The following is a 14181-nucleotide window of genomic DNA, read 5'->3' as shown; positions in this document are numbered from 1 at the left end:
TTAAGCATGTGCGTGCTCTTTTCTCCATGCCCTTTTTCCCACTGGGTTTCTGGGATGGTGTTTTTAGTGAGTTGCACATGTCTAGGTTGCAAAGGACATTCCTTACAACCGGGGTCCGGATGGTAGATATGCCTCTTTTAACAAGATCGCTCTTTTAACAAGATCAACTACTCAGTCTCGTTATACTAGCCGAGATCGAATAACTGAGGGGCTACTGTTGGGGGTGCGCCTTAGGCCATCACCTAAGGCCAGGGATCCTCTTTTTGTGTACAAGAGGCTAAGTTAGGGGGTCTAAGAGCTTGTTTATAAGGTTTAGGGACTTAGTTGCAGCATCTAGGGATCTGTTTATGAGTTCTAGGGACTTTTTTATAAATCTTAGGGATCTTCTTGTAATATTTGACCTCACTAATGGAATAAATATAAACAACCACCTCCTCCTCCCTATAAATAGAGCCCTAGGGCTTGGAGGAGGGGATTTTTAGCCATTTATTCTCTTGCTTGTTCGGCTTGCTCTCCTTCTCACTATGTTACTCTAAGGTTATTACGTTGAGCTTGAGTTTTGGCTGGTTTTGGCTCGTCTCCGCGTTTTCCATCATTCTGTCTGGTTTTGGCTCGTTTGAACCTAACAGCCTCCCCGCCAAATCTGGCCTCTCCGCGTCTGGATCCGCGAGAGGGAGCCGCCTCCAGCCCATCCACAACAAGGAACTGAGCAGACGGCGTCCTTCCTTCCGGCAACCACGTCCATCCTCCCCGCCACCACCAGAAACCAACGCCACGCCCGTTCTCCCCGCCGGCCATCCTATCTCCATCCTCCCTCCCAAGCCGATGGCCGTCCTCCCTCCCCACCGGCCACCCATCTACGACCCCGACGCCAACGCCTCATTCTTGCTGGGACAACGGAGTGGTGGTGTTGGGGCTCGCAAGGCAACAGGTCACCAGCACGAGGCATGGCATGCTGGCCGCGCTTGTGCAGACACGTGGCACCAGGGGCGGCAAGTGCATCCTGCAACCCGCAAGCTTGCCACCGAGCAGGGTGAGCACCACGCCACCAGTTCATCTCCTCAGTAGCAAACGAATCAAAGATTCAAAGGTCCAATTCCCATCAAGCAAGCAAGAGTAAGCAATGGAAGAAAGGTATGCAGATGCACTCATTGGTCTTCAATCTCTCTCGTATGTGCAGGCATGGGAGGGAGAAAAGGAGCGCCAGCGAGAGAGAAGATGTTGGGAGGGAGAAAAGAACCAGGACTGAGCTCCGATTTGACGAATCGACGCCACCTGAGCTCCAATTCCACGTATACGAGGACGTTGATTCCATCCTCGTGCGGCCAAATCTAGTAGCGCCGCCCTGAGCTTGAGCTCACCCCCGCCTGCCGCTACCTGAGCTCGAGCACACGCGCCACCTGAACTTGAGCATGGTAGGCACTGGCCAGTGGGAGAACGAGCGGCGCGAGGATAGGAACAGGCAGAGGGGAGGATGCAGGCGGGCGGCGAGAAGACGGTAAAAATAAAAGAGGAACAGGAAAATAAACCAGAGCCACTGTCGGATGGGTCCCACATGTCAAACGTTAGGGCTATTGCTGGAGTTGTGGGGTAATTTTGAAGCCTTAGAAAGTTAGGAGAGCCCCTACTTAGAAAAGTAGGGACCTCAGATAGGAACTATTGTGGAGATACTCTTGGAACAAAGCAAGAGACGGATGGAGACGAAACATATCACGTATATATAGAACCAAGCATTCACACAGTGCCGTTCACGCATGCATAATATGTCGTGTCTTATCGCTAGCAAAACACACGCACGTCACGACTATACGGACACTGTGTGCCCCAACATTATACGGACACCGCAGCGCTATGGGATGGTACGTTGTAACATCCATATGCATGGATGATCTATCGATCGGCGGACATGCATGTGTGTGGATCAAGGAACAACAAGAGCCACGAGGGTGTGACGACTGCTCATCGTCCTAGCTAGCCAGCATGCATGTGCTAAGCATCATTGGTTGCTTTATTGATATTGTTTCACGCCTCCTACACTCTAGGACTAGGATTGTGAATTTTGTGAGTTGTGACAAGTTCTCAATATTCACCCTTGTGGACAAGGCGATATGGCCGTTGTTAGGGTTGTGGTCTTGTGGATATCTTCAGCGGGGCTTTCCTTGGCACCGAGCTTACACGGGCTGGCGATCAATGTGGGAGAAGATCCCGCAGGCAGGACACGTAGAAATCAAACGGAGGAGGAAGAAATAAAATGTTCTCGGCACCTTATCCGATCTTGGTCCTACGGTGGAGAACCATCGACCATATAAGGAAAAACAGACATACTTAACCTCTCCCTTTTTCCAATTAATGATTGTTGGTTATATATATGTAGCAGAATAGGCTTGAGGAAATAAAACTGAGTCTCGAGACTCAAGTTGACAAGAAATTAGGATCATTCAGCTCATACGAAGCAGAAACCAGCAGTAAATTAATTATTTCAAATGGCAAGAAATACGGAATAGATAGAACTAATGAATTTGACTTTTATATAAACACAACAACAAATAGGATTTCATAGCTAATTCTCATCATCAGAAAAAAAACTAAAAGAAGTGGATAGGGGAGGTGTTGCGGTTGCTTTACCCGTGGTCGTGGAGCCATGATGGATTCATGATGCATGTCCGATCCTGGTGTCCGCGGGGGGACCAGGAGCAGTGGTTGGCGGGCAACGCAGTCCCCGGACAGCGCCCAAAAAGCTGCCGCCCCCGCCCGCGCTGGGATCTCACGGCAGAAACCAGATTTATGCCCGCTTTGGTTACGACGGATTAAATTTTAACCCGTCACATTAAAAAAAATCTTACTATTTAGGATATTAAATAAAATCTATCTAAATTTTTTTCATAGATAGATGCTAATTCACAAGACGAATTTAATGAGCTTAATTAATCCATGATTTGCAACAGCGATGCTACAGTAATTATCCGCTAATCATAGATTAATATACTTTATTAGGCTCATCTCGCAAATTAGTCTAGAAGTTCTGCAATTAATTTTATAATTAGACTTTATTTAATACTTATAAATGATAAGATTCTTTGATGTGAAGGGCTAAAGTTTAGCACTCTGAAACCAAACATTCCCTTAGCTTGCAGATGCAAATGCAAGCATGGCAGGCCGTGAAAATACGGGGAATCTATTTATCGCGCACGCTACTAGCGCATGAGCCATTGCAGAAGTCGCCTCAAGCCTCGTTCATCTTCCTCCCCTCCTCGGGCGCCGGGGGGGGGGGGTGGCCACCGGAGCTACGGGAGGGGGAGGGGTGGGGAGCGGCGGGCGGCGAGGGTGGGAGATGGGAGGAGCGGCGGCTGGCGAGGTCGCCGGCGACTGGGGTGGTGGTCGAGGTGGCGGAGCTAAGGGTTTCGAGATTTCGGAGCTCTAATAGCCACCTCCTCCAGAGGAGGAGGTCGGCGGCAGTCCGACAGTGGTGGTGGTTTGACCGACGGCGGAGGTGAGGCGGCGCGCCGCCGGCCGACCTGGCCAGACAACTGGTGGGTGGTGCACGGTGGCGGGGGCGAGGAGAAGGCGGAGGTGGAAGATGATGGTGGTTGGTGGGCCGGCGGCGCGGGCGGCGAGAGCCGCTCCAGCGGAGGACGAGAGGGCGGGGCGGAGGACAGCCGAACGGAGGATGAAGCTTTCTGCAATTGCTTCGTGCAATCTCGCACAATACGATGAATAGAGGCCCCATGAAAATGTACGTTGATCTGCCGTGTCTCTCCTGTAAAATTATTCCCTGACGAGTCTGCACCGTACCTCTCGTACAACATGCAGCAGCAAGTAACTGATCCAAATGATCAACGTACTTCTTCTGTTATTCCACAGTGATCCAAATGTCAGTAAAGCTCATCACTCACATAGTCACGTGCACGCAAAGATTCTCTATCAATGTCTAACTGGCTTTACTGCCAGGTACAATTCGATCGATCTTGTACTGATGTACGGCTCACACCAAGACTCCCGGCGGGCGTACACAAACCATAATCACACGGAGCCAAAGCAAATGCAACAGTAGGAAAAGAAAAGGGCACAAAAGCCTACAGTGGACAATGGTATAGTAGGCCCCCTGATGCGTGTCGCGTGAAGGAAAAGGACGAAACAGTCATGTTTAGCATTTAACAGCCCAGTCGCTTTCAGGGAAAAAGGATGGATTCATGTTGTTTAATTTTGAAAAGACAGTGACCCGCCAAGACCTTACTCCAAACTCGTGTCGTGCTACTACATACTCGATGGTTCCACATTATGCAATGATATATATAGATCTATCCTTGAATTCACGAATTACTTATGTGTGTGGGGGGTGGGGGTGGGGAATCTATTTATCACGCGCTAATGGTGCGCGAGCCATTGCAGAAGAAGCCTCCAACCCTGTTCATCTTCCTCCCCGAGCCAGGGGAGGGGGAGCGGCCACCGACGAGCTAGGGACGGGGAGGGGCTGGAGTGGCCACTAGCGAGGGGTGGGAGGTGGGGGGAGCGGCCGCCAACGAGGTTGCTGGCGGTTAGGGTGGTGGTCAAGATAGCGGAGCTTAGAGTTTCGGGGTTCCGGAGCTTCAATAGCCAACGGCCCTAGAGGAGGAGGACGGCGGCGGCGACGCTCCGACCGTGGTGGCGGTTCGGCCAGCAGTGGAGGCAAGGCGGTGTGGGATGAGGAGAAGGCGGAGGTGGAAGGCGGCGGCGGTTGGTGGGCTGGCAGCGCGACGGCGGACAATGGGGCGGGGCGAAGGACGGTCGGGCGAAGGAAGAAGACTTTTACGGTTGATTCACCCAATCTCGCACATTGTAATGAATAGACGTCCCCAGAGTATCTGTACTGCGACAACATCCAAATTATATCTTTACGTGCACGTAGGAAAGAGAGTTACATTAGGACTACTACAAGATTAAAAGTATATTCGAGTGCTTCTTTTTTCAAAGGCCGACAACTATTGGTCATCTTTAGGATTTTTCTTAAATAGCTATTGCCTCAAAAATTCGCTCGGCCGATGATGATTCTCGTGCACAACACTATGGCCTGGGGCATCTGCTTATCTCTAGTGTCCAGTGCAGGTCGTTAACTTTTTAAGGTTTAAGACGTGCCAGTCAGTTTGATCCTGCAACTGACAAGATAGATAAAAAGATCCGATCGGCCGATAGGCCGATGTAGCGATGTCAGCCGATGTCGTTAGTATTTTAAACAATCGGCTATATGTCTGATGTTTATCCTGTCCGATAAATAATGATACAAAATAATTGGCCAATATTGATGTAGAATATTAAATGTAGGGTCGATGATTAAAATATACATCTGCTGGAGATCCGATATAAAGATAACTTATTAGCTAGCATTCCGATAAAAGCCATCGGCCAATAGTCCGATGAAGATTGAGGAATTACTAAATATTTATTTCGGCGCAACAGAATCAACAAACCGATAACAATTAATCTATCATCACCACTAGTTGGATCGGACCTAACCGAGGCAGCACTAGCAGCAGGGCGATAAATCAAAACTCATAAGCTGATGAATCTAGTTGCGACAAGATATAAATTCAATAAAAGCTTAAATAAAGCCAAGACAAGAAGCTATAGGCTAATAAGAACCAATCTGATACTTTTATTAATGAAATCAATCTATTATTAACAGCTAAGCAACATGTTCAAAAGATGTAAGCCGATAGATCTAAGCAAGGTCAAGATAAACGTGATTCTATTAGATCTAGCAAGAGGTCGAACGATGCAGCCTTACAGGATATGATAATAATCGATAACTGGTAGGCGATTATACCAACTGAACCAGAGCAATCCAAGAGATCAAAACGATGCAGCCTTGAACGATTCCAATATAGCTTATATAGTTGCCAAGGCCGGTGCAACTTAGGACTTACCCCTTCGCCGGAGATCGAAGCGATGCAGCCCCGCGTCAGGTGCTAAGTTTCACCGGTGATGAAAACCTCGGAAAAAAGGGGTGGCGATGTGCCGAAGTTGTGTTGTATTGATTGAGATATGGCTTTTACAATAGCCGGGACTTATATTTATATCTGGGCTGACACAAAACTTGCCTAACAAGAAATATCTAAACAAAATTTACCTAAAAAATCTAAATAAAAGGAAACATTAAGATACACGGACTCTAATTTTTCTTTTGTAGAGCCCTTGCTAATAAAGCTTTCTTTGCCAATCCTGTTCTTCCTTGATATCAAATCACCGGCTTCCTTCCATATACTCATTGGCTGTAAAATTACCAAATTTTGGTGCGAACAATAGCTTTAAAGCATTTTTCATTTTACTTAAATAACCAAGGGTTTATTTAATCAAATAAAATATTTTCTGAGAGTTATTTACTAAGTATCTGGTGCTTTCTTTTTGTCGGAAAACGTTGGTGGGTTCGGGATTTGTTTCCCCCTTAGGGAGTAGGGACCAAAATTGACTAGAAAACGTTCGGCCATTTGAGAAAACACTCAGAAAATGTTGAGCAGTACGTCGTTGCGCGACCATCGCTAGGCCACAAGAAAGGCTTTATGATCATGTGGAAAAGGGTGGACGCGCCTGCTGCATGCTGATCTACATCGATAGCGTTGCGCGTTACGGTGCATTATGCAAAGCCTCTCGCCATATCATCCGATCCATCGACATGTGGAAAGGAAACGGAGACCTCGCACGTCACACTCAAGAGAGCTGATGCGGCATATACGCGCACGCAGGGGCGAAGCTAGACCTAAATTGATGGTGGTGCACCGTTCATGGCTTTGCTGCTAGCCCTCTTATTTATAAGATGGAAACTTAATGATTAGTACTAGATTTTTATTTTTGTGTGGATGCATGGGCACCCACTAAGCTCTATATAGCTCCACCCCTGCGCGCACGTTGCTACACAACAACCACACATACTTCGTTTTCTAAATTATTAGTTATTTTGGCACTTCTATATATATAGTCTTTATTATGTATTTACGTATATATTATGTCTAGATACATAACAAAATTTATGTATGTAGAAAAACTAAAACGACTAATAATTTGGGACGGAGATAATATTACTAAATTAAACTTTTGAATTTAAGCTTTGCTACAGAACTCCAAATTAATTGTGAAATGTCCATTTGGATTGATCTGGATGTCTACTTATACATATATTACCTCCTAGGAGATAATAGGTAGGGTGTAGCTTAGCAACCTTGCTAAAGATTGCTAGCTAGGCTAGTGTATGGATTGACCGACGAGACAGCACTTTGTGTGCGCTGGGTATATAAAAATGTATATATAAAATTATTCCGATTCGGAAGAATAGCGCATAGCATCAAGATATAGATTCTTGCCTTTAGATGACTTATTCTTTAATAACTAACATAGGCTATCACTCTGAGTGACACCGGTAATTCTTGGTTGAAGTTAGATGCATGATGCTTTTTTTTTGCGAAACAGTGAATACACACACGCACACCTCCTCTATAAGCACCTTCGAGAACCTGAACCGGCAGATCCTTAAGATTGACGAAGTCAACGAGAATCTGAACCGGCAGATCCTTGAGATTGACGAAGTCAATATAGATGCCTATCACTAAAAGGATAGGGGCAGTTAAATCTTGAAGTAAGTCCAGAAAAATATGAGTACCCGTACCGAGTTGAGAACTCGAATCCGAATGGGCTGATTCCATTACAAGGAACCTTACCGGCTGATCTATGCTTAGTTCGCAATTATATAATACTTTTGAACTAACAATTACTGCATCCATCTCAAAGGAGCGATGCAGTAGAACAAAATCAGTCAAACCTAGTTCTATATTAATTTGGAAAGAAAATGACATATTACAAGAACTAAAAATAAATACAAATGCAGTTTTTTCCTTGAAGAATTCACTTCTCACAATTTTGTTAGCATGTATCCATGATAGTGTGCATTGGAGACTGCCTGCCCTCTAATAAGACTCTATGTGCATATATAGCGACAAAATCATTGAGGGGATAATACCATAGGTTCTCCGAATGGTAGTAGCGTTGCCTGTTGTTCTTCGTCCAAAATTAAATAGCTCGACCGTATTAGGTCTGTAGCTATTACTAATGGATTCCATAAAAATTGTGGCCCCCATGAATTGAGGTGGAGTATATAGTATACATAATAATAACCCTTATTATGGACACAGTATACCAACGTGTGTTAAGTAAACAACTTGATCCAAATAAGCAGGACCAGATGAAAAGAAAAAAAAAATAACGAACACGCCAGGCAGGATCTTTTGTTGGGTGATCTTCCGATGAGGTAGTAGTGATGTGCGTGTATGTGTGTGCCTGTCGGGTGACAACCATCTCTCGGCGTGGGAGTCAGAGGAAGTCGACGCTGAACTCGTCCTCCAGCGCGCTGCGGGCGAGGTCGAAGCAGGAATCCGGCAGGTCCCGCGACATCGACCGGATCGGGAAGCCCGCCGCGCCGCCTACGCCGTCGTGGAGCCTCGCCGCCTCGTGCTGCTGCCAGGGGCTGTACTTGGCCGGGTCGAACTGGTGGTACGCCTCACGGCCGAACATGTCCAATTGCGGCATCGGCTCGCCGCCGACCACATTGCCGCAGGTCCAGGTCCCGTTGCTGTTGCTGGAGCTGTCGGCGCCGCTGCCCGTGTAGGCGGCGGCGCTGTACGCGGCAGCGCCGTCGGAGGCCGCGTCCACGCCGCCGTAGTCGCAGAGGTTGTCCGAGCGGAAGGAGTGCGCGGCGCCGTAGGAGCCCTGCATTGCCGGGACGTTGGTCACGGACAGTGGGTCGAAGCTGACGGTCGGGGAGTGCGGCGCTAGAGGGTCGCTGCTGGCGGCGGCGCCCATGGCGAAGCCGCAGTGGTCGTCGGTTGCCGCCGAGAGCTGCTTGCAGTCGTCCCGTGGCGCCTCCCCGCTGTTGGCGGCGGCTTCGTCGTCCTCGAGCGGCTTGTGGGTGGCCGGGTCGATGCCCCGCTGCCGGAGCTTCTTCTTGATGCACGAGTTCCAGAAGTTCTTGATCTCGTTGTCCGTCCGCCCGGGCAGCTGCGACGCGATCTGAGACCACCTGATCACATGTGCTTTCGTAAATGGCCGGGAGCGCGACAAAACTGTGTGATTGCTTCTAGAAGCTGAAGAGGATTGCCATTTGAATGGTTGAGTAGTGCAACACTAAAACCAGCAAGTGTGGCTGCTAAGTGCTAGTAACTGCATGCTTGCCATTTCTTAAGTAGAAATAAGCTAGATAGTTTCACTAGTTTGGTGAGTAACTTACCTGTTGCCTAGGATCTTGTGGAGGCTGATGATGAGGTCCTCCTCCTGCTGGGAGAAGCTGCCCCTCTTGAGATCAGGCCTCAGGTAGTTGATCCATCTCAGCCTGCAGCTCTTGCCGCATCTCTCCAAGCCTACACCAACCCATAGCACAATGCATGCAAGAGGCAATAGTAGATGATGTTATCATTTCAATGAAGCAAGCATTATCCAAGAGACTAGTAAACTAGCTGAAATGCCAGTTCATTACTGAATTGATCGAAGTACCTGCGAGCTTTGGGACTGAACTCCAGCAGCCGACGCCGTACCGGATGATGTGGTTGTAGAGCTTCTCGTCCTCCTCCGGCGACCAGAGGCCCCTCCGCAGCTTGGGCCTCGTCGCCGCCGCCTCGCGCCCCATATCGATCGGTGGCTGGACCGAGACGGCGACGTCCGATCCTGCCCCCGGCGCCAGCCCGACCGTTCTGCGCTCGGAACGAGCTGAGCGAGCGATCAGTTTCTTGACGACTACTGCTGCGGGCAGGCGCCCGGCCAGTTAGCGGCAGGTGATGGCAACAATGATGATGAGACGGCCTGGCGGGCGATATAAAAGCGATGGCCGGCTGACGACCCAGCTATCTTTCAGCAGCAGCTCAGGCGACAGCAGGCAGTTCGATGCTTGAGTCTTAAGCTAGAGATAACAGTTAATAGCTGCTGCAATCTTATTAAAGTGGAGCTGAACAAACTAGCTTGTAACTAAAAAGAAAAAAGAAGCAAGCGGTGGCCTCGCAGCAAGCAAGGGAGAGAACCTAACTGTTTAGAGAGAGGGAGAGGGAGATAAAGGCATATGCAGTGTCGTCTGATCAGCAGGAGAGAGAGAAACTGTAGGCCAAGAGCGAGTGTGAGTGAGAGAAAAAGTGGGGTTGAAGCAAGGTAAGGGCAAGGCCCCCGTGGGCTAATGGATGGGGGTGGGTGGGTTGGGGGGAGATTTAAGGAAATAAAGCAGGTAGCTTGAGGTGCGGGGAAGAGGCGATCAAGTACAATAATCCGATGCCACAACAAACTCTCATCAGCTAGCAGCAATGGCAACGGCAACCGCAAAGGCTATCTGCATGTGGGGGCGAGGGCGAGCACACCACATGCATTATCGCCGTCTCGTCATCATCGCCAGTTCGTCAGCTCTGGGCCGGGCAAACGAACAGTACCGGTACGGGCTAAAGGTGCTTAGCCTTTTTAATTATTGTCATTAGCTAGCTACCCTCCGCTGCCTTTTCCCTTTATTTTCCTTCTCCCATCCGGGTGGGGGTGGTTGGGATATGACGCACACTGATTATGGTTTATGCATGCATGTACTCCATGTATTATTCATGCATGTCTAGTGTAGTTCATCCCTGTATCATGGTTCTAATGATTCGAGCTTTAATTTGCTGCAATAATGCAATTACCCCTACAGCATGTACAGTTTTATTCGTTCACTTAGGCCGACCGCCCGTTAAATTTAAGCTTGCATGAAAATAACTACCCTATCTAGTAACTACTTTTTGAGACAAGTGTACTTTTATTATTTAGAACATCCAAACTCAACAAACAAAAGAACAATTTGTAGTTTAAGTTTCAAATGGTTGCATTGGCTTTTGACAACCAACTGTATGTGTGACTCAAAGGAGAGTATCCTTTGGTCGCTTTTGTTTAGCTATGTTGGTTAAGGACCCAACATCTACTTTACAAAAAGGAAACCCTTTTGAAAAAAAATCTCCAATGAACGAGGGGAAAATATATGCCATCGTTTCTGGTGAATCTTTACACACTATAACAAAACCTGTGTACAAAATGTACTACGCTACTACAAAAACAACTTTTCGGGGCGGGTAAAACTATTACAGAAAATGTTTTTAGGAGCGGGTAAAACAACAATTGTAGGAGTGGGTGCGGTACTCGCCTCTATTTCTCGTAGCTAAAAATAGTTGTTTGCAGGGCGGGTAAAGTACCCGCCCCTGAAAACTGATTTCTAGGACGGGTCATGCCCTAACCCGTCTTTGAAATCGATTTTCAGAGCCAGGTCACCCCGTGAACTGCCCCTGAAAATGGATTTGTAGGGGCGGGTTAGGGCATGACGCGCCCCTGGAAACATCCTTCCCATCTAAAATTTCACTGATTTGAATTTAAATTTTTCAAATCTGTTTCCAGCTACCTTTTTAAATTTTATTTCCCGCTAATTTTGACCTTTCAAGCTAGTGCATGATCAAATATCATAGTGGTCGACATGAAATGTATTTTATGGATATAAATAAATTGCACATACAAAATTAAATCGTAAAGTAATAAAGTATATATATATATATATATATATATCATTACAGTGTATCATTACAGTACATCATTAAAAGTGCTGCTTGAATACATATTTTTCTTCTATTTTCCAACACTACTTGAGGCGGCACGGTGCTGCTGGTTCGCCCAATCACAAAGACTAATGTATTTAGGATCCGTTGCTAATTCGTGGTCTTTTTGAAAAAAATATGTCTTCTGGGTGGATCACTTCATGCATGATGAAACGATATAAATCGGCTACTACTTCTAGGAGTTGTTTCTCATATAGTGCCCTCATGTTCCTTCTTGGATGAATCCTCAATTGATGGATCCATGGAAAGATTAAGCAAATGTTAGATAAACCTTAAAATAATATACACATATACATTTATCCCGAATAAAGAGTAATCCCTTATACGTTCAGGACCCTCATATGCTCGCACATGTAATACCCGCATTTCATGGAATTTGCAAGTTGCTAGTGGCACGAGAAGTTTGTGCGTAGAGTCATTGCTGAATCTTTATCGACAGGATGAGCACCTCCTTTTTTTAATGTAGTGCCCGTAAGCCCTATTTTAGAAAGAAACAAATGAGAAGTTAGTTTATAAATATTTACTTTTATGGAAAAATTAGCATGATATACGTATGGAAGATAAGAAATTCGCTAACATTTTGAGGATGAATAAGGAATCATTGTATTTCTTTGGCTAATCCAAGGAGTCCAATACGATGACTCTTCAAAGCTTTGGCTATATCAAAGAAGCAATACATGATCCCTGCAAAAATATTAATTATATACAATTTTTAGCCATGGATCGGAGCAAGTATATATTGTAACAAAAGATTAAAATTAGACTTACCCGATGTGGTATGACGCATATATGGTATCGGCCACGGCTTGCCAGTTTACCATCATAACCCCTATGTAGCCCGCAAACCTCTTCATGGCATCTCTGTGAAATGATATTCGTTTCTCATTCTTCTCCTCGAGCGTTTTATACCCAGCTAGCATATCATCATTGTCCGCCAACTTACTTGGCCCAGCATGCTTGGTCCTGCAAATAGCTGTAGGATCAAGATATCTCCTCCTTTCACCGAAAACAATGGCAACATTTGTTTGCATCCTGTGGAATTGAATGTACGACAATTAATTAGATTTGCATATATAGTAATTAAGACCATAGCATACAAGATATTAGTATCGATGAGGCACTTACATGCACTAGAGTCTAACCATTTCAATGTCTAGTTCACCGAAGCGGAACATGTTGTGGATGTCTCGAAAATCGAACATGACATCCATGATGCCCCATAGGGTACGGAGCCCAAGTCTACATGCCTCCAGGTACCAATTATTCATCCTCTTCATTTCACTTGGAACCTTTGTGATAGCCCACTCGGGTAGAAATGGAATCTTTGAGGACAATCCGGTAAATCTGGAAATGTATCAACCCCAACATCCTGTTTGAAGTCCGTGTTAGTGCGGGGCAAGGAAAAGCCCCGTTGTCTGCTGGAACCAGAATTGGAATCATCCTTTGACTTATCTTTTGACTTGTCCTTTGACTTGTCCTTTTTGTTTGCAGCGTGCCATAAATCTGCAATCTCTTTCCCTTCCGAATCGTTCCCTAAAGCTCGTATCACTCGGTGCACCAACTGCGGAGCCTTTGCTGGAGCCGCTGGCGGAGTTGGTGGAGTATGCTCTCGTGATCGGGCAACCTGAGCCAGTGGTGATAGCGGGGTCGGTGGTGATGGCTCTAGTGATCGGGTAACCTGAGCCGGTGGAGATAGCGGGGGCGGTAGTGATGACTCTCATAGTGGTGGTTATGGCAGGGCCGGTAGAGTATGCTCTGGTGCTGCCCCCTCCCATGGTGGTGGTGATGATGGCGGGGCCGGTAGAGATGGTAGAGTCGATGGAGTATGCTCAGGTGCTGCCCCCTCTTGTTGTTGTGGTGGTGGTGGCGAGGTACGATTCGGAGTAGCAATAGGTTCTGCACCAAGCAGTATGATATCTCGTTTATGCCAAAGAATGGTACTGCCGATGCATTCTCCAAGGCAACTCTTCCCATCAACAGTGGGGATGTCTATCTCGTTATTCTCATAGCTTGATTTCAGGAGTTGCTCCACTTGTACGCATGCATATAGGGGCGGGATCAGTTTTCCCTCAAACAAACCCCTACCCGGGTACACCTGGGCCTTGGCAACTTCCTTTGTCTTCCCAACTCTACTGATCGGATACAGCAACAAGCAGGGAGTAGTAACGGATATGCAATCTATTGGGTATGGTTGTGCTGTAGTAGATGTGACACTGCTCTGAGCACATGTCGTATTCGCTTGGCTCAATATAGGAGGGGCCATCATCACCATCGATTGTTGCCCCATTTCTTACAATGGGTTAATCCATAATAGCCCGGACTGTTGCTCCTTTGCAACTGCTGCCCGGAAATATTGCCTAAACTTACGTTTTAGGACTTCCTCTACCGCTTCTTGCAATTCTTCCTTGTTGCGGTCATGCTTCCTATAGCTAGCCCTGTCCTGCTGGAATCCATCCTTGATGGTAAACTTAGAGAACAAGCCTGTGATGAAGCCTCCATGCTCTTTGGACCCAATGGCTGTACCGAGCACATCCTTATCCCTCTTGGCTTTGAACTT

General features: G+C 46.9%; 1 protein-coding gene across 1 annotated transcript; it reads right to left on the bottom strand.

Annotated features, from left to right (window-relative positions):
• Nucleotides 1–8089: 8089 nt before the first annotated feature.
• On the bottom strand, nucleotides 8090–10160 carry LOC112894146 (myb-related protein Hv33-like). Its single transcript, XM_025961768.1, has 3 exons — nucleotides 9511–10160; nucleotides 9248–9377; nucleotides 8090–9040 (listed from the first exon to the last, which is right to left on the bottom strand). The coding sequence occupies exons 1-3, from the start codon at nucleotides 9641–9643 to the stop codon at nucleotides 8335–8337; spliced, it is 969 nt and encodes a 322-aa protein (XP_025817553.1). The 5' UTR covers nucleotides 9644–10160; the 3' UTR covers nucleotides 8090–8334.
• Between the last annotated feature and the right edge of the window lie 4021 nt (nucleotides 10161–14181).

The sequence above is a fragment of the Panicum hallii genome, chromosome 5 (assembly GCF_002211085.1).
Source record: "Panicum hallii strain FIL2 chromosome 5, PHallii_v3.1, whole genome shotgun sequence".
Taxonomy (NCBI): Eukaryota; Viridiplantae; Streptophyta; class Magnoliopsida; order Poales; family Poaceae; genus Panicum; species Panicum hallii.
This window is presented reverse-complemented; position numbering and strand designations above follow the sequence as displayed.